The sequence below is a fragment of the Microcebus murinus genome, unplaced genomic scaffold (genome assembly GCF_040939455.1).
Source record: "Microcebus murinus isolate Inina unplaced genomic scaffold, M.murinus_Inina_mat1.0 scaf003_hap2_Mmur4.0, whole genome shotgun sequence".
NCBI lineage: Eukaryota > Metazoa > Chordata > Mammalia > Primates > Cheirogaleidae > Microcebus > Microcebus murinus.
The window spans coordinates 315155-334011 of record NW_027438949.1 but is presented as its reverse complement, the minus strand read 5'-3'; the positions used below and the strand labels follow the sequence as shown (position 1 = coordinate 334011).

At 52.0% G+C, this 18857-nt stretch overlaps 2 protein-coding genes across 5 annotated transcripts in view; one reads left to right on the top strand and one right to left on the bottom strand.

The window, feature by feature from the left end:
- Positions 1–1585: 1585 nt before the first annotated feature.
- Positions 1586–18857, bottom strand: part of G6PD (glucose-6-phosphate dehydrogenase) — a 17562-nt gene continuing 290 nt past the window's right edge. The window contains exons 1-13 of one of the 4 annotated variants that reach the window (XM_012758184.3): positions 18640–18822; positions 17706–17833; positions 7138–7175; positions 6932–7040; positions 6058–6275; positions 4685–4843; positions 4398–4523; positions 3920–4013; positions 3290–3476; positions 2831–3066; positions 2668–2744; positions 2491–2583; positions 1586–2411 (exon numbers count right to left, since the gene is read on the bottom strand). In XM_012758184.3, coding sequence (XP_012613638.1) covers positions 2321–2411; positions 2491–2583; positions 2668–2744; positions 2831–3066; positions 3290–3476; positions 3920–4013; positions 4398–4523; positions 4685–4843; positions 6058–6275; positions 6932–7040; positions 7138–7175; positions 17706–17833; positions 18640–18700 — 1617 coding nt within the window. In that variant the 5' untranslated portion in view covers positions 18701–18822 and the 3' untranslated portion in view covers positions 1586–2320. Of the gene's footprint in view, positions 2412–2490; positions 2584–2667; positions 2745–2830; positions 3067–3289; positions 3477–3919; positions 4014–4397; positions 4524–4684; positions 4844–6057; positions 6276–6931; positions 7041–7137; positions 7176–17705; positions 17834–18397; positions 18608–18639; positions 18823–18857 lie in introns of those variants that run through there. The other 3 variants (XM_012758185.2, XM_012758183.2, XM_075999716.1) reach the window with 3 other exon arrangements.
- IKBKG (inhibitor of nuclear factor kappa B kinase regulatory subunit gamma) overlaps positions 13408–18857 on the top strand; it is a 27013-nt gene continuing 21563 nt past the window's right edge. The window contains exon 1 of the mRNA XM_012758189.2: positions 13408–13489. The gene's annotated coding sequence lies outside the window, so the exon portion shown is untranslated. The remainder of the gene's footprint in view (positions 13490–18857) is intronic.

The following is an 18857-nucleotide window of genomic DNA, read 5'->3' as shown; positions in this document are numbered from 1 at the left end:
TGAAACTTTAGAATTCTAGAGGAAAATGTTGGAAATACTCTTCTAGACATTGGCCTAGGCAAGGAATTTATGAAGGAGACACCAAAGGCAATCACAACAGTAACAAAAATAAACAAAAGGGACCTACTGAAATTAAAAAGCTTCTGCACAGCCAAAGAAACTGTCAAGAGAGCAAACAGACACCCCACAGAATGGGAGAAAATTTTTACAAGCTACACATCTGATAAAGGGCTGATAACTATAATTTATTTAGAACTCAGGAAAATCAGCAAGAAAAAAATCAAACAACCCTATCAGAAAATGGGCAAAGGACATGAACAGAAACTTCTCAAAAGAAGACAGAATAATGGCCAAAAAACATATGAAAAATGTTCAACATCTCTAATCATCAGGGAAATGCAAATCAAAACCACAATGAGATATCACTTAACTCCAGTGAGAATGGCCTTTATCAAAAAGTCTCCAAACAACAAATGCTGGCGTGGATGCGGAGAGAGAACACTCCTACACTGCTGGTGGGACTGCAAACTAGTTCAACCTCTGTGGAAAGCAATATGGAGATACCTCAAAGTGATATGAGTAGATCTACCATTTGATCCAGCAATTCCACTACTGGGCATCTACCCGAAAGATCAAAAGTCACTTTATGAAAAAGACACCTGCACTCAAATGTTTATAGCAGCACAATTCACAATTGCAAAGTTGTGGAAACAACCCAAGTGCCCATGAATTCATGAGTGGATTAATAAAATGTGGTATATGTATACCATGGAGTACTATTCAGCTTTAAGAAACAATGGTGATATAGCACCTCTGGTATTTTCCTGGATAGAGCTGGAACCCATTCTACTAAGTGAAGTATCTCAAGAATGGAAAAACAAGCACCACATGTATTCACCAGCTAATTGGTATTAATGGATCAACACCTAAGTGGACATATAGGAGTAACATTTATCAGGTATCGGGCAGGTGGGAGAGAGGAGGAGGGAGGAGGGGATGGGTATATACAAACACAATGAGTGAGATGTGCAACGTCTGGGGGATGGACACGCTTGAGGCTCTGACTCGAGGGGGGAGAGGGGGCATGGGCAATACACGTAACCTTAACATTTGTACCCCCATAATATGCTGAAATAAAAAGGAAAAGAAAAAGATAGAAGAGGAGAAGCCACACATGGTGAGGTGGTGGCCACGTAGAGACGGAGGCAGAGAGTGGGGTGAGGTGGCCATAAGCAGGACCATCTGGGGCCGCTGTGAACTGGAAGAGGCAGCAAAGAGCCTCTGGAGGGAGTGGGCCCCGTCCTGACCTGGATTTCGAACTCTGACCTTCAGAAGTGAGGAGAAGCTATTTCTGGATTGGGGCTTGTATGAGTGTCCTATGGTTGCTGTCACAAAGCACCACAGACCAGGGGGCTGACAACAACAGAAATGGACCTCTTCTAATATTCAGAAGGATAGGTGACACGGTGGTCACGACTGGATGTGGGGTTTGGCCCAGAGGTGAGGAGGCTGAGGGAGGCCTGCCGCAGGGGAACCATGCAGGTGCATGTGGAGTGGGGGAAGCAAATGACACGGGGACAGGAGAGGCTGTTTGCAGATTTAATGGAGAGGGACAAACGGGGGGTTCCCAACTGCTGCTTCTGCTTTTCCTGTGGTAGGGAGGCTGCCTGAAGGTAGGGAAGGGGCTGTGGAGTGCAGAGTTGGGGAGACTGGGGGACTCCTAGGGGGCCTAAGACGTTGCTGAGCAGCACCATGTCCCTTCCAGCTGGTGACCGGGAATGTGGAGTGGCACTGAGGCTGGCGTGGCTGTGGGCAAGTTCTCTCACACCCGAAGTTCTGAGGAGCCTGCCCACAGCCACCAGGGTATGTGGTTTGGCCACTGCCCCACTGAGGCCCACAGCCCCTCCCCATCAGCCCTGACTCCTGCACTAGGCCATCCCTAGTCCCAGTGGCTGGGGAGCCCTGGGACAGACAGACAGGCTGCCCTTCTCCTGCCTTCGGTTGGGGCTGTAATGAGGGGAGGAGGCTGGCTCAGGCAGGGCCTGAGGGGATCTGGGATGGTCAGTCTCCAGTGCTTGGTGGCTGAGGAATGTAGCTGGTCTCAGGTGGTGGTGGTGGTGGTGGCGGCGGCGGCGGCAGCGGCAGCGGCAGCGGCAGCAGCAGCAGCAGCAGCAGCAGCAGCGAGGGGCAAAGGGGGCCTGAGCCCAGGGCCAGGAATGTGATGCTGAGGCCTGTGGTCCTGAAGCCCTCCCATGGGGTTGGGCGGTGGGAAGGAGAGACAGAGGAGCCCAGGCGGGTGGGGTGTGGGTGGGTGCCAGGCTCAGAGCTTGTGGGGGTTCACCCACTTGTAGGTGCCCTCATACTGGAAGCCCACTCTTTTCATCAGCTCGTCTGCCTCCGCGGGGCCGCGGCTGGAGAGGGGACAGGCATGGCGGTTAGGGAAGCCCACCCTGGGCGCCTGCCCACTGGCTCTCGCTGCCCTTCCCTCACCTGCCGTAAATGTAGGGGATGGGTTTGAGCTTCTCCAGCTCGATCTTGTGCAGCAGCGGGGTGAAGATCCGCCAGGCCTCCCGGAGCTCATCGCTGAAGGGACACAGTATGGCTTGGGAAGGGGGTGGCACAGAGGGAGGGGGGAAAGGCCACCCCCATAGCCATAGGGGCTCTCACCTGCGCACAAAGTGCATCTGGCTCCCACAGAAGACGTCCAGGATGAGGCGCTCATACGCATCAGGGAGCTTCACGTTCTGCAAGGGAAGGGGTCTCACTGACACCACTGTGCATTGTCCCCAGGCCTGGAGGCCTCCTTCACAGGCCCCTCCCCGAGGGGCACCTTGTATCTGTTGCCATAGGTCAGGTCCAGCTCTGACTCCTCGGGGTTGAAGAACATGCCAGGCTTCTTGGTCATCATCTTGGTGTACACAGCCTCGTTGGGCTGCACTCGGATCACCAGCTCATTGCGCTTGCACTGCTGGTGGAAGATGTCGCCAGCCACATCGCGGAACTGCAGCCGCACCTCGGCCTTGCGCTCATTCAGGGCTTTGCCGCAGCGCAGAATGAAAGGCACCCCTGGGTGAGTGACAAGGCCAGCCTCAGGACCAGCTCTCTTGGTGGCATGGGCTGGGGTGTGTGTGCGTGTCAGCTAGTGCCAGGGTGTGAATGTGCATGCATGGCATGGCAGTGTGGCAGGGTGCTATGTTCCACCCCTACCGGCTTCCGGCCTCCAGCAGTGAAAGGGTCTCCCAAACACATGCCCTGTTCTGCCTTACTCGGCCCCAGAGGCACCACCTACCATCCCATCTCTCGTTCTCCACATACAGGACGACAGCTGCGAAGGTGGCAGTGGTGGACCCGTGGGGCACCGTGGGGTCATCCAGGTACCCTTTGGTGGCCTCACCCTCTCCGCTGGGGTTTCCCACATACTGGCCCAGGACCACGTTGTTGGCCTGCACCTCTGAGATACATTTCAACACTTTGACCTGGGAGAAAGCCAGGAGAGAGAGCGGCCCCGAGTGATGAGCTGGGGCACATGGGGCAGGCGTGAGGAAGCCGGGTGGGCCTCCCCATAGGGTGTCCTAAGGACGGGAGGAAGTACCTCTTTGGGTTTGCTCACTGTGCCAGGGGCACAGCCATGGGTCCCTTCCCTGAGGGCCCTCCAGGACCACCAAGACCCACTCTTGTGTTTTCTGAAGAGGAAGGTGAGGCCTGCCCTTGGTTATACCAAGTTCACTGTCACACCTGGGACATGACAATCTGGGCTCATGACTCCCAGCCCTGGGTGCTTCTACCTGCTGTCCTCAGAGCCAGTAGCTTCTATAGGGGACAAGGACACCTGCCGTTCTCATATCTTGCTCAGTGTTTCAGAGGTGGGCCTGCTGGGGGGCACGGCTGCTGGGGACCAGGAATGTACACCCCCACCCACCTTCTCATCACGGACGTCGTCTGAATTGGTGGAGGCAGGCTTCTCCATGGCCACCAGACACAGCATCTGCAGGAGGTGGTTCTGCATCACGTCCCTGATGGCAGAAGAGGCCAAAGCTCTGGTCAGGTGCCACTTCTAGGTTGAGAGAAGCAATGAGGAATAGGCCTGTTAGCCCCCTCCCTGTCAGCCAGGTACCAGGGGGCCTGTGGTCCCCAAATGAGGCTTTCCATTGGCAGGTGCAAGACTTGCTTCCAGATCCCTACTGTCTTCCAGGTACCCTTAAAGCAAGGAAGTAGACAGTGACCCAGACACTGAGCCAGGAAACCCGAGGGGCTTGGCCACCCTCCACAGCCCAGATGCTCAGATTTTGACCCTTGGGGTATGAGGAGGAGCCTCCCACAACAGGGAGGGCCAGTCCTGCAGGTGACTGTGCCCCATGCCCTGTGCCGCCTGCCACAAAGGGGAAACAAGCTCTCACCGGATGATCCCAAATTCATCGAAATACCCCCCACGGCCCTCAGTGCCAAAGGGCTCCTTGAAGGTGAGGATCACGCAGGCAATGTTGTCCCGGTTCCAGATGGGTCCGAAGATCCTGTTGGCAAATCTGTAGGGATGAGCAGGGCAGAGGCTGGCACAGCAGAGGGGCAGGGGCCCCATTTTCTGGAGGAATTCGTCCTCAGGGTAGTAGCAGGACAGTCAAGGTTCCATAAGCATCGCTTCCTGACACCGTCCCCTTCTCCCCCGTCCCCTAGAAGCAGTGCCCACCTCAGCACCATGAGGTTCTGGACCATCTCCTTGCCCAGGTAGTGGTCAATGCGGTAGATCTGGTCCTCCCGGAACAGGGAGGAGATGTGGTTGGACAGCTGGTCAGAGCTCTGCAGGTCCCTCCCGAAGGGCTTCTCCACGATGATGCGGTTCCAGCCTCTGCCAGGAGCCCAGAACCATGTCACCTCCCTTGAACCCCTCCTCAGGGAGCAGGGCCTCCCTCCCCACTCTGCATCCTCAGCTCTGCTGGGCTGGCCTTTGTCCCCTGCCTTCTGTCCCTGGCACTGAACAGCAGGCTCAACACCTTGAAAACCTTCTTGCCAATCTGATGGCGCTGGGCAGCACTGCCGACATGTCCCATGGGCCCAGTGTGGGGGAGCAGGGGCAAGGGCTGGCAAGGGCATATGTTCCCCATTGTTTTTTTTTTTTTTTTTTTTTTTTTGAGACAAGGTCTCAACTCTGTTGCCCTGGATAGAGTGCAGTGGTGTCAGCACAGTTCACTGAAGCCTCAAACTCCTCAAACTAAGGAAGTGGCAAGAGCAGGTGGAGCAGTTTTCTGCCCCAATTTGGCTGGCAGCATGGGTAGTTTTGGGGGAGGCAAGGATGCAGGTGCTAAGAGGGAAGTGATCCTCCTGCCTCAGCCTCCTGGGCAGCTGGGACTACAGGTGTACACCACCACATCTGTCTAATTTTTCTATATTTAGTAGAGACAGAGTCTGGCTCCTGCTCAGGCTGGTTTCGAACTCCTGAGCTCAAGCAATCCTCCCGCCTCGGGCTCCCAAAGTGCTAGGATTACAAGCGTGATCACCACGCTTGGCCTTTCCCCATTGGGTTTAAAATGAGAAAAGGTCACTTTCTTTGCTGTGTCCCACGGAGCAAAACCAGGAGAGGGGAGATAGAGGGCCATGGGTCTGGGTCTGGGAATCCCCTGGAGTGCCTGCCTTTCAGCGGTCTTCTCGCGGAGCAACACTGCCACCTTGTGGCCCTGGCGGGGACTTGGGAAAAGCCAGGGAATGAGCGGGCGGCAGCGAGTGTTTCATGGAGAAACACCGTCACCTTGTGGTCGCGGCAGAGACTGCTGCCAGGGACTGATTTCCCGCGTGATGGACATTGAGGCTGCACTCCAGCGCTTGAACCGCATTTGAACCATAAAGATGGGTAGTAACATTTTTAGCAAGGACTATTAGAAAACTACTGTATTTATAGCCTACTCCCTTCTTTGGAGAGCTAATTCATGCAGAGAACAAACAGGGAGCACCTGACTTTTCTGCTGTCTAGAGCCATTTGGAGCAGGGGGGAGCCCCTGCCCACCCCAGCGCAGATCTGTAGCCAGGACACTACAGCAGGGAATGCAGGCGAAGGACAAGCCTTACATCTGACTCATGCAGATTTCATGGATGTTCTTGGTGACGGCTTCATAGACGGTGGGGGGCAAGGCCAGGTAGAAGAGACGATTGGCCTGCAGTCCCTGGGGAAGCGCATTCATGTGGCTGTTGAGGTGCTTGTAGGAGGCTGTGTCATCATACTGGCCAGCCACGTAGGAGTTGTGAGCAAAGAACTCCTCCAGCTTGGGCTTCTCCTCTGGGGTGGCCTGGGAGAGATGGACAGACAGATGTCCGCCCCTCCTTTAGAGTCCGGGTCTGCCCTGCCCCAGGGGAGTAGTGGGTCTCATTTGTGCTCTCATCCCACAGCCAGAGTGGGCTTCCCACACAGGGTTCAGTGCTATCTCAGCAGCTTTGCACATCCAGGGAAGGGGACAGAGGCAGGCAGCATGAATGCATCCCTGGGGACCTTGTGCCCTAAGACAGAAGTGAGATTTCAGGAAACTTTGGGAGAAATGCATTGAAGAAAGCTCTCTCTCCAAAATCATTATGCCAAACTACGATGTGTTGAGAAAAGGGAACTTGGAAGGATTTCTCCAGTGAAGAGGCACATCCAACCTGCCCCCAGAGCACAGCAGGGTGGAGCCAGTGAGGCCTGGTCAAAGGGTGGCTGGGTGATGGGGGTCTCTGTGCCCATTGCTCCCCTTGCCACTAAGGAAGTGGCAAGAGCAGGTGGGGCAGTTTTCTGCCCCTGTTTGGCAGGCAGCATGCGTAGTTTTGGGGAAGGCAAGGATGTAGGTGCTAAGAGGGAGGAACACTCCAGGATGGGATGGGAGGATATCCCTGGGCAGCTACCTGAGGCTGGCCCCATGGGAGCTAGCAGAGAAGCCAGAACCAGGCCAGGGGAGACTCTGAAGCCACTCACTTTGAAGAAGGGCTCACTCTGCTTGCGGATGTCAGCCACCGTGAGGCGGGAACGGGCATAGCCCACAATGAAGGTATTTTCAGGCAGAAGGCCGTCCCGGAACAACCACCTGAGGGCAGAGCACAGCCATAGCCAGGGTGGGGAGGGCAGGGCTAGGCCTGTCCCTGCTGGGGAGGCCACAGGGGCAGTGTGGGGGATGCACTTACCAGATGGTAGGGTAGATCTTCTTCTTGGCCAGGTCGCCCTGTGGCAGAGGGAACAGGTGGGGTTAGAAGCAGCTGGGGACACAATCTAGATTGTCCCCCACCCCACTAGCTCAGGATCAACACTCAGCTGCAAGCATATCTGTCTTGCCCCCATATACTGCCAGAGGAGCCCTGAGATCCAAGCCTGCACCAGTCCTTTATCCCCAACCCAGAAGGCATAAACTTGTCTCCTTTGGTACTCATTCTCTAGCTATAAAAAAAAATTAAAACTCAAACACATCTCCTACATTCAAGAAGAAAACCTGAAAATTCAATTCAGTAGAACTGAATGAGGACGGAAGTGCCATGTATTAGACTTGCCTGAGATGTGGCTTGAAGACAATGAGCTAAGCATTCCATTTACAAAGTCAGAAAAAGGACAGTAGAATTTTAAAGCCAAACAAATTACAAGGAATGAAATAATGAAAACAAAAATTAGTATCATGAAAAACTAACCAAAAGAAAAGATTAACAAAGCCAGAAGTTGGCATTTGGAAAGGCTAATAAGAACAGGCAACCCTCTGGCACAGCTGCTTTTTAAAAAGGCACAAATAACTGGGGGGGGGGGCATCGTAGTTGGGTGTGGTAGCTTGAGCCTGTCATCCCAGAGACTCGGGCGGCTTGAGCCCAGGAGTTTGAGACCAGCTTGGGCAACTGAGTAAGACCCTAATCTCTAAAAAATAAACAAACGAAAAAGAAAAAGAAAAAAAAAACCGAAAGAAAAAACCCAAAACACTTGGGTGTATAATTGGGTGTACGCTACAGACAGGAAACAGAGAAAAGGGTTTTATGAACAACTTTAGTCCACGTCTGACAACCTAGATGAGATGGACAAATTTCTAGAAAAGGCCAACCTATCAAAACAGAGCAAGAGACATGAGTTGGGCAGTGGCCACAAACCTTCCCACCAAGACAATTCCTGGCACAGAGAGCACTGCCAGTGGTTCTATGAAAATACAGAAGCTCGGTGGTGGAAACTGCAAGGAAAGCACGTGGGAAAACCTGGAGGCCTAATTTACACACAGGCAGACACAAAACGCCTGTAGAAAAACATAGGTAAGCTATATCCTGCAATGTTAGAAAATGTAACACATCAGAATCAAGTTGGTTTTATCTAGAAAATAAAAGACTGGTTTGATATTAAGAGAGAAAAATCAATCATCAAAATTCACCACATTAAGAGATTAAAGGAAAAAACTCTATGGAATCTTTGCCTACTCCTATGTACTGATTTTTTAAAAAATCTAGCAACTTTGCTAAACTGAACAGATGTAAAGTGTTTCAGAAAATTATTCATGATAAAAAACTCTTATCAAAGGAGTAAAAAAAGGCAACTTCCTTAACTTGATAAAGGGCATCTATAAAATACCTCACAAACACCATACTTAAGGGAAATGCTGGAATAATTCCCCCAGGAAAGAATGCCTGCTATTGGGTCTTTAGTCAATGCAGAACAAGAGCCCCTAGCCAGTGTAGTCAGGCAAGAAAATGAAAATGGCATAAGGTTTGGAAAGGAAGAAAAAAACCCTGTCTTTATTTGTAGATGACGGTTTGTCTACTAAAAAACTACCTCAAATCAACCTACAGATAAATTATTAGAATTAATTAGAGTTTAGCAAGGTTGCTAGATTAAGAAAAATCAATAGGTAAGAACAGGGAAATATTTTCTTAGGACACAGAAAGCAATAACCATAAAATTAATAAATTAAGATTTTATCAAAATTTAAAACTTCTGCTCATCAAAAGACACTATTAAGAAAATGAATAGACAAGCCACAGACTGGGAGAAAATATTCACCAAATTCACCTGTATCGAGAATATATAAGCAACTCCTACAATAAGAAAACCACCCAATTAAAAATGGGTAGAAGGCTTTGACAGATGCTTCATAGGGAAGAAAAACAAAAGGCCAATAAATATGTGAAAAAGTGTTCAAGATTATCGGTTGTCAAAAAAATGCCAATTAGGCTGGGTGCGGTGACTCACGCCTGTAATCCTAGCACTCTGGGAGGCCGAGGCGGGCGGATTGTTCGAGGTCAGGAGTTCGAAACCAGCCTGGGCAAGAGCGAGACCCCGTCTCTACTATAAATAGAAAGAAATTAATTGGCCAACTAATATATATAGAAAAAATTGGCCGGGCATGGTGGCGCATGCCTGTAGTCCCAGCTACTCGGGAGGCTGAGGCAGGAAGATCGCTTGAGCCCAGAAGTTTGAGGTTGCTGTGAGCTAGGCTGACGCCATGGCACTCACTCTAGCCTGGGCAACAAAGCGAGACTCTGTCTCAAAAAAAAAAAAAAAAAGCCAATTAAATCACCTACTAGAGTGGCTGAGTTGTGGTGATGTGTGATGGTACAGGCACTCTCTAAGACAGCTCGGCATGTGACCTGGCCGTTCCCCTCTTCAGTACTACTACCCAAGACAAACACGTCCACATAGACTTGAACACGAATGGTCACACACAGCAGCCTCAGTTCAAAATAGTCCCAACCTAGAAACACCCCAAATGCTGAAAGTAATCAACACGTGAATGGACAAACTGTATGTTCACACAATGGACACTACTCAGCAACACAGAGGAAAGAGCTAGAGAGCCATGTGACACCAGGGAATGGCAATGACATGCTGAACCATAGCATCCAGATACAAGAGATGAAATGCTCTGTGTCCACTTCAGTGAAGTTCCAGGATAAGCAAAACTAATCTATTTATGACAGAAATTAGATCAGTGGTTGCCTGGAGCAGGGTGTGGACTGCCTGGGAATGGGCACCCAAGAACTTTCTGGAGAGATGAAAATGTCCCATATCATGCTGAAGGTGTGTGACTGATTGTACAGTAATATCTGTGCACTGCAATGTGTATCAAAAAAAAAAAAAGATGGTGAGAAAAACAATAATGTAGCAGAGGGTAAGAGTAGGTTAGAAACTGCCCTCGGGGGCGCAGCGAGCGTAAGGGGATCAGGTGCACATAATGTTCTGTTTCTCGCTCTAGGAGCAGCTTCCGTGGTTGTACTGAGTTTGTGAAAAGTCATCGGCTACACACTTATTATTTGTTGGGAAAAAATAATTCAAGGCCGGGCGAGGTGGCTCACGCCTGTAATCCTAGCACTCTGGGAGGCCGAGGCGGGCGGATTGCTCGAGGTCAGGAGTTCAAAACCAGCCTGAGCAAGAAGGAGACCCCATCTCTACTATAAATAGAAAGAAATTAATTGGCCAACTAATATATATAGAAAAAATTAGCCGGGCATGGTGGCACATGCCTGTAGTCCCAGCTACTCAGGAGGCTGAGGCAGTAGGATTGCTTGAGCCCAGGAGTTTGAGGTTGCTGTGAGCTAGGCTGACGCCACGGCACTCACTCTAGCCTGGGCAACAAAGCGAGACTCTGTCTCAAAAAAAAAAAAAAAAAATTCAAGATAATACCATGTAAAAAAAGCAAATATTATAAAGAACCTGGAAAAAAATCCAGTGAAACACACGTGAGCCCACTAGGAGGAAATGATCAAACTTGATTAAAGACATTGAAGATGACCTAAACAGGGGGCCCCTCCTGGTTCTTGGGCAGAATCATGTGGTCCCTTTTCTGCAAGCTTATCAACAACCCGACATGCTTTACTTTTTTTTTTTTTTTTTTTTTGAGACAGAGTCTCGCTTTGTTGCCCAGGCTAGAGTGAGTGCCGTGGCGTCAGCCTAGCTCACAGCAACCTCAAACTCCTGGGCTCGAGCGATCCTTCTGCCTCAGCCTCCCGAGTAGCTGGGACTACAGGCATGCGCCACCATGCCCGGCTAATTTTTTATATATATATCAGTTGGCCAATTGATTTCTTTCTATTTATAGTAGAGACGGGGTCTCGCTCTTGCTCAGGCTGGTTTTGAACTCCCGACCTTGAGCAATCCGCCCGCCTCGGCCTCCCAAGAGCTAGGATTACAGGCGTGAGCCACAGCGCCCGGCCCATGCTTTACTTTTGTAACTTGACACACTTTAGGTGGAAGGGGAAGACGCAAGGCCAGGGCCTCCTGAAGGACAGAGCCTCCTGAAGGACAGAGCAGCAGTCTCCTTTCATCTCCAGGACCCTATAATCAAGAGTGTGGGATGAGCCAGGGGCACTCCCAGAGTGCTGCAGAGTGGCAGGAAAGACACTGAGAGGCCCAGAGCACTGCTGAAGACTGGCCCAACTGGATCCTGCCTCACCCCAGACAGAAAAACCAACTCCCGGGGTGAAGGGCTGGAATATTAAATGCAAAACTAACTTTCAGAAGCCTTACCTACAGACATATCTGATTAAAAAAATCAAAATACCACATCCAACAAGTTATTTTGAACCCGAGTTTTTCCAGATGTTTGGGATGACTTTCCAGATGTTTGGGATAACTTTTCAGATGTAGCCTGTCCTTCTCTGAGCTCAAAGCAACACTCAAGAAGGCAGGCAGGGCCGGGCCTGGTGGCTCATGCCTGTAATCCTAGCACTCTGGGAGGCTAAGGCGGGAGGATCGCTCAAGGTCAGGAGTTCGAAACCAGCCTGAGCAAGAGCGAGACCCTGTCTCTACTAAAAATAGAAAGAAATTAATTGGCCAACTAAAAACATATAGGTTAGCCGGGCATGGTGGCTCGTGCCTGTAGTCCCAGCAACTTGGGAGGCTGAGGCAGTAGGATTGCTTGAGCCCAGGAGTTTGAGGTTGCTGTGAGCTAGGCTGACGCCATGGCACTCACTCTAGCCTAGGCAAGAAAGTGAGACTCTGTCTCAAAAAAAAAAAAAAAAAAAAAAAAAAACATATAGGAAAAATTAGCCAGGCATGGTGGCATGCCTATAGTCCCAGCTACTTGGGAGGCTTACACAGAAGGATCGCTTGAGCCCAGGAGTCTGAGGTTGCTGTGAGCTAGGCTGACGCCACGGTACTCTAGCCCGGGCAACACAGTGAGACTCTGTCTCAAAAGCAAACAAAAAACAAAAAAACCAACAACAAAAAAAGAAGGCAGGCAGAACAACACTCTCCATCTTGGCCCCATGTCACCAGTGGGCTCCACACACTGGGGGCCTCCCTGAATATAGTCACCTGCTCCCCCCTCCAGCACAGCTGAAAGGCAACTTACTGCCGTCACAAGTGGACTTGTATACAATGGCCCAGACCATGCTAACTAGCCCTTTAAAAATGAGGAGGTGGCACTGTCTTACACATAAACTTCGAAAATGATCAAGTATCATGACCATTGGATGAGTCCATTTCTATGAACAAGTACAAAATGGAAGCCATGTAATCGCAGCCAACCCTGCCCCCAGACAGGCAGTTAGGAAGCCACGAAGGGGGCTCCCAGGTGGGAAACAGCTACCCAAGGCGGGCGGGCTCCGTGGGCACTCAGGGATATCTATGATCTGCAGGGCTCTGCTCTGCCTTTGATTCTGCTTTGGGGATCTAGGCCATGCCTGGGCTTCAGGTGGGGACTTGCAGGCTGACTACTCCCAAGTTCTGCCCCGGTCCAGATGTTGCTGAGTGCACGCACACACAAGCAAGTGTCTGATGGTTATCTCTAGTCTCCATTGGGACCCTCAAACCCCCAAGTGGGCTCTTCCCAAACCATGGTTCCCTATGTTGGTGCCTAGGGGACCAATTCCCTCCACCCCCTGGCCATGTCTGCCAACCACTCACAATTTATCTCACAGGTGCTCTGGAATGGGTCCCTACTGAAATTGCCACCTTCCACGTGAACCACTGTGAGAACTTCCTAAATGGCCCCCTTGTCCCCCACATGCTGCAGTGACTGTCTTCAAAAAGATGTCCCAGACCTGCCACCAGCTGGGCTCAGACTGTCTGTGGGACCTCCTCACCCATCGCTGCCCACATGATGCCCAGCGCAGCCACTCCAGCAGCCGACTTGCTGCTCCCTGAAGCTGCTTGATTCTCTCACTGCTAGGAGATGCTCCTGCCCTAGAGTCCTTGAAGGTCCAGCTCAGATGACCCCCTATCCTTGTCCCATCAGTCATGTTGTGTCAGCTCAGTGTTGGCCCTGCACGCTCCTGAAAGCGCCAAATTGCTGAGAACCAGACCCTGAAAGAAATGAGAACCACAACCTGCAGGTAGCTTTAAGCCTTGCAGCAGGTAGTTTGCTTATGACCAAATTCCAACAGATTGGGAGGAATCCAGATGGACTCCAGACAATGCTGGTGGCAGGAGACTGCTCTGCTGAGTCACAGCTGCCCCACACCCCAAGCTGTTTGTTCTCACTGCTCCCTTTGGGATTAACCAGCCATAGAACCTGCTTGCCTTGTTTCAGCTCAGCCCTGCCACTGACAGTCTGCTGGGTTCCAAGTCACTCAAGAGGTAGGACTGAGGACAGCGGGGGGAGGGGCAGGCAACCCCCTTCAACTGAGGGCAGTCCAGCTGTGCCGCAAGGCTCTTCTTAGGGCTTAGGGTGGCCCTGCCCTCCTTACTTAGGACTCCTCTGGAGGAATCAATATGGGAAGACATTAGGGAACCTTCTGGCTTGCTCCAGAAAACCTAAACACACCGTGTGTGTATGTGTGTGTGTGTGTGGCAATGAAAGGGCTCTTGGTGAGCAGTGGTTGGAAGCCGCTTATCTCTCCCTACCTCCTCATGTCATCTAAGGACCACAGCAGGGAAGGATCCACCCAAGGACATGTGGTGATTTAAGGGCAGAAGCAGGACATGATTAAGATCTCCTGGCCTGGCTCGGTGGCTCATGCCTGTAATCCTAGCACTCTAGGAGGCCAAGGGGGGGGTGGATCGCTCAAGGTCAGGAGTTCAAAACCAGCCTGAGACCCCATCTCTACTAAAAATAGAAAGAAATTAATTGGCCAACTAAAAAATATATATATAGAAAAAATTAGTCGGGCATGGTGGCGCATGCCTGTAGTCCCAGCTACTTGGGAGGTTGAGGCAAGAGGATCGCTTGAGCCCAGGAGTTTGAGGTTGCTGTGAGCTAGGCTGACACCACAGCACTCTAGCCTGGGCAACAGAATGAGACTCTGTCTAAAAAAAAAAAAAAAAAAAAAAAAAAGATTTCCAACCACCGATGTCTGGTCAGGCCAGGGCAAAGTGACCTGGGCCATGACCCGCCTGTGGTTGCTTGAGATTTGGCCTTAGCCTCCTGTTTTATAAACCCAAATCACTGTAGTCCTTTGTCTTGGTGTGAAGGTGCTTGAGGTCCAGCAAGGGTGGGCCATCCGGTCCCCCAGGGGTTGCTGGGGTCAAGGATCTGCCTTGCATCCTGGGGCAGAGCCCTGGGCCTTGGCTGGGGCCCAGCTGGCTCCTGACCACTGGGGCAAGAGAACCTGGGGGCTGCTGAGGTAAGCTGAGCTGAAAAACCAACAAAACAGCCTCCCTCCAACACCCTGGGGCCTGTGAGTCACCAGGTTTTGAGGGGAGTGCCAACATCATGACATAGCAAGAATTTTATCAACCCAAGGGGAGGAAGTCAGCCCAGAAATGTTTTGAGAGGGAGGGACTGAGGATGCCAGGTCATCCCTCACACAGACCCATGATCAGGACGGGTCCTGAGCACCCACTGAGCCCATGGCCCTCATGGCCCAGGTGGAAAAATTGGGGCCCAAGCAGACTCCCAGTCCTATTATCATCCCCACATTCCCTGTGTGGAGGGAAGAGACACTCCCTATCCTTGCCGAGGTCTTATCAGGTGGGGGAAGATGCTATTCCAGGTCCAAGGCTCCTTTCCCTACTCTGTTCTATAAGGCCAGAACTTTCTGGAATGGTACAGTAAGTACATCCACTCCCTTTCTGGTGTGCGTGGGAGTCGTGAGAGGGGGAAGTGGCTGCACAGAAGGGGGAACAGCAAGTGGCTCAAAGCCCATTTGGTAACTCCGTGAACCAGTGTTAGGATACCCCCAGGAAGGAAGCTGGGCATGTGGGTGATGGTTGGGTAAGATGGCTAGGGAGGAGGAAGGGACAGGGGATGGCCACGTGGGCCCTGCCTGCCCTGGGCTCTGGGCCTGCCAGCCACTGGCCTGCTTTCAGTTTCTAGGTCCCATTGAGCTTGTTCCCAACTTGGGCTTTGGCGTTTGTTCTTCCTTTTGCATGGGATGCTCCTCTGGCCCTCACCTGTGGGCCTCACTCTCCAGGCTGTCCTTGTGGGATCTACATGTTGTGGGGGGGGGGGTTGGGGACACAGCGGCCCATTTGTGTCCTCTCTCATATGCACCACTCTGAACTCCTGTCGGTGTGCTTACTCACCTTGGGTGCCCAGCCCCCCACAGCACACAAGTACCACGAAGAGGGCAGGGACTCTGGCTGCTGTGTCCAGAGGAGAACTCGATCGCTTTGTGTTAAATGAATGACTAGAGAACTTGCTGGTTTCCCAGAGCAGTGGGTTTGGGGATAGTGTGTCCCCAGTGCTACTCTGCCTACCTTCTGAACCAAGTGAGGCAGTGTGGAAGGATGCCTGAGGGTAGGGGCTCTTCCAGGTGATGCCTGAGCATGGTCCCCAGCCCTGCTCCAGCCCCTTCAGCAGGAAGAGGCTCTCCAGGGTACCTCTTGTCCCCCCCACCCTCCCTTGGAGCTGGCACTTGCCATTTCTAGCCTGGGAACCTCTGGAGCAGAGCAGAGGAGAGCAAAGGGGGAAGCCTACTGATTGCAATGAAACAAAGTTGCCCAACTCCAAGCTGGCCAAGGGAGAAGGCAGCAGAAGTCACATAATCAGCTGAGAAAAGCCTGAGAGACTTTTTTTTTTTTTCTTTTTTGAGACAGAGTCTTGCTTTGTTGCCCAGGCTAGAGTGAGTGCCCTGGCATCAGCCTAGCTCACAGCAACCTCAAACTCCTGAACTCAAGCAATCCTGTTGCCTCAGCCTCCTGAGTAGCTGGGACTACAGGCATGTGCCACCATGCCTGGCTAATTTTTTCTATATATATGTTAGTTGGCCAATTAATTTCTTTCTATTTAGAGTAGAGACAGGGTCTCACTCTTGCTCAGGCTGGTTTCGAACTCCTGACCTCGAGCAATCCGTCCGCCTTGGCCTCCTGGAGTGCTAGGATTACAGGTGTGAGCCACCGAGCCCAGCCCCTGAGAGACTCTTGGTGTTAGTTTCACAATGAGGTTCAGGGAAAGGAAGACACTTACTCTAAGTCACACAGTAAGCTTGGATTCTCTCAATGAGCTGTCTAAGAGTTAAGTGCCTGAAGTCATAAGCTATATTATTGTGGCCTGGGTCGCTCTGTTGCCACGTCCTTATGACAGCATGGGGTGGGGACAGGGAAAGAGGGAGAAACCACTTTTACTTTCTTCCCCAATCTGCTTCTTAGACTAAAGGCCTAATGGTCAGAATTCTAGCTGTTAAGGGATGTGGCTGACACAGGCATGGCTTCTCTAAGGGTACCAGGTTGGGGTCATGGCCGAGGCCAAGCCCACACCACTATGTACTCCACCTGGGGACTTCTCCTGGGTCCTAGGGTTATGGGGAATCAGAAGACAGTGCTTGGGGTGACAGAGCCCTTCTCCCTTGCTCGCTTCCTCATTTCTTTTGGCTCTGCTTCTCCAAGTACTGATCAGAAATACAAAGCTGGCAGTGAGTAGGTTTGGCAAAGGGCAGTGGCACGTTGTTCAATGTGGAACAAAAAACTACTAAGTTCGTATGGCACTGAGGGGTCCACAATGTGCAAAGTGCTGGGCCAAGGGCTACCCAGTCAAGAGCCAACTAGTTTTCACAGAACTCTTGCTTGAGATTACATGATAAGTTACGGCAAAGACAGCCAGAGGACGGTGAGCAGATTCTTGGGTGCATCTAGGGTTAAAAGTGAAAAATTGAGACCACTTTTAATTTGAAATGAAACCCTGGTCCTACCAGCCCCTTCCCATGCCTCTCTGCCACATGGCACACAGGGGGCCATGGCTCTACTAGGACTACCCCTCCATCTCTTGCCTCCCCTCCCATTTGCCACTATCGTGCTACACCTCTGCCTTTGCTTCTACTCCTTGGCCTTGCCCATCAAAGTAGCAGTTTCACCAGCTGGACAACCGGGGCCAGTTGGGGTGAGGTGGAGCTTCTCAGCGGGCTTTGGGAGTTGGGGCAAAGAGATGGCATTCAAAGAAAGGCTCTGTGTTTGTCCCCAGGGAACTTGATGTGGTAGAGAGAAGAGACAGAGACTGGGCTTCAGATCTTTCCTTTGGAACTAACCAACTATGTGACATTTGGCAAGTCATGAACAGGTTTGAAAAAAGTACTCAAAGAATGAATAACATTCTTTGTTTTCCCCAGGGAGGAGGAAAAGGTCCAAGTAGATGGTTCTCAAGGACCTTGTAGCCCTAGGACTCAGCTCTATATTCATTGGCTGGGCACAGGGTTCAGAAATGCCTTGTGTGTGTATCAGGTAGGTGGTAGGATGGTAATGGCCCACAGGCAAGAGCAATAGGAAGAGCTCGACTTGGAAGAGCTCGACTTAGCAGAGCGTGCGCCTAGTGTGGCCAGAACAATAAGCTAGGAAAGCTGAGTCCGGGATCAGGAAGTGCCTCACACAATGTCACACTCAAAGTCTGTCTTTTAAGATTCACGGCCTGGGGAAGACTCACCGATGCGCCCATAACGATGAATATGTGTGTATCTGACTGGTGGAAGGCATCACCCTGATACAGCTCTTCCCGCAGGATCCCGCACACTTGGGTCCGGCTCAGGGCCACCTGTTCTGCCATGATGATCTCTGGAGGAAGAAAGGCTCATTGACAAAGTGGGAGGGTTCCTTTGGGCTCTCACTCAGGTGACGCCTGATTACCAAAACCACTTGTTATGAGCGGCGGGGGTTGGGGGACTGGTGGGAAACAGGAAGTTTGGTGAGTTAGAAAGGGCTGGCTCTGGCCCCCAGCCATACTTTTCCAAGCTTTCATTCAGGGCATACCTTACAAAATTATCCAAAGGATTCGTGGATTCCAGCTAGAGCATCAGTTATGGGCAACCGAGTTAAACCCTATTTACTGTATCAGAAACGCTATAAAGACCTGGAGCATATTAGATTGTGCAGATGATGGAGTTCAGCTCCAGTTCTCCCCCTGCCAAGCTGGGTGACCCTGGCAATTGCTTTCCCCTCTCCAGGTCTCAGTGTACTCAAGGGCCCCACGAGAGAGGTGTGGAGTATAAAGATATCCATTAAGACCCTCTCGATTCTGCTCATTCCCAAGCACAGCAAACAGCGTGCATCAAAGGGCAGCGTGTTGCAGAGGTAGGCAGCACGCCCCTCCGCCGGTGCGGCGCCCGCCTGCCTGGTTACCTGCGCCTTGCAGCCGCCACCCTCCGCGCTCGCAGCCCTGGAGTGCACGGCCGTTTCCGGGGGCTGTTCCCCGCCAGCCCATTTAAGCAGCGAGGGCGGGCGCCTCAGCTGAGCTGACCGGTCTCAGGCGAGGCGCGCGGGGCGGGGCCTCGGCTCCAAGTCGCGCAGGCGGGGCTAGGGCAGGTGCGCGCGCATCCCGGGCCAGTCCCGCTTGCGAGCCGCCCCGCCCCGCCCTCAGGCACCTGTGCCAGCCACCTGCCGTCCCCGCTGCCGCTGCTCCGCACACTTCTCCCGCGTCCCCATCGCCAGCTCCGCCCCTACGGTCCGGTTTTCCTGCCCGCCCAAAGGCCCCGCGCCCTCGCGGAAGGACCACTTCCGCCGGCAGCTTGGACTACGCCTCCTCTGGCCTTGCCTTCGAGGTCTGGGTGGGGCCTTCTGCAGCCCCGCCCCCTCGGGGCTC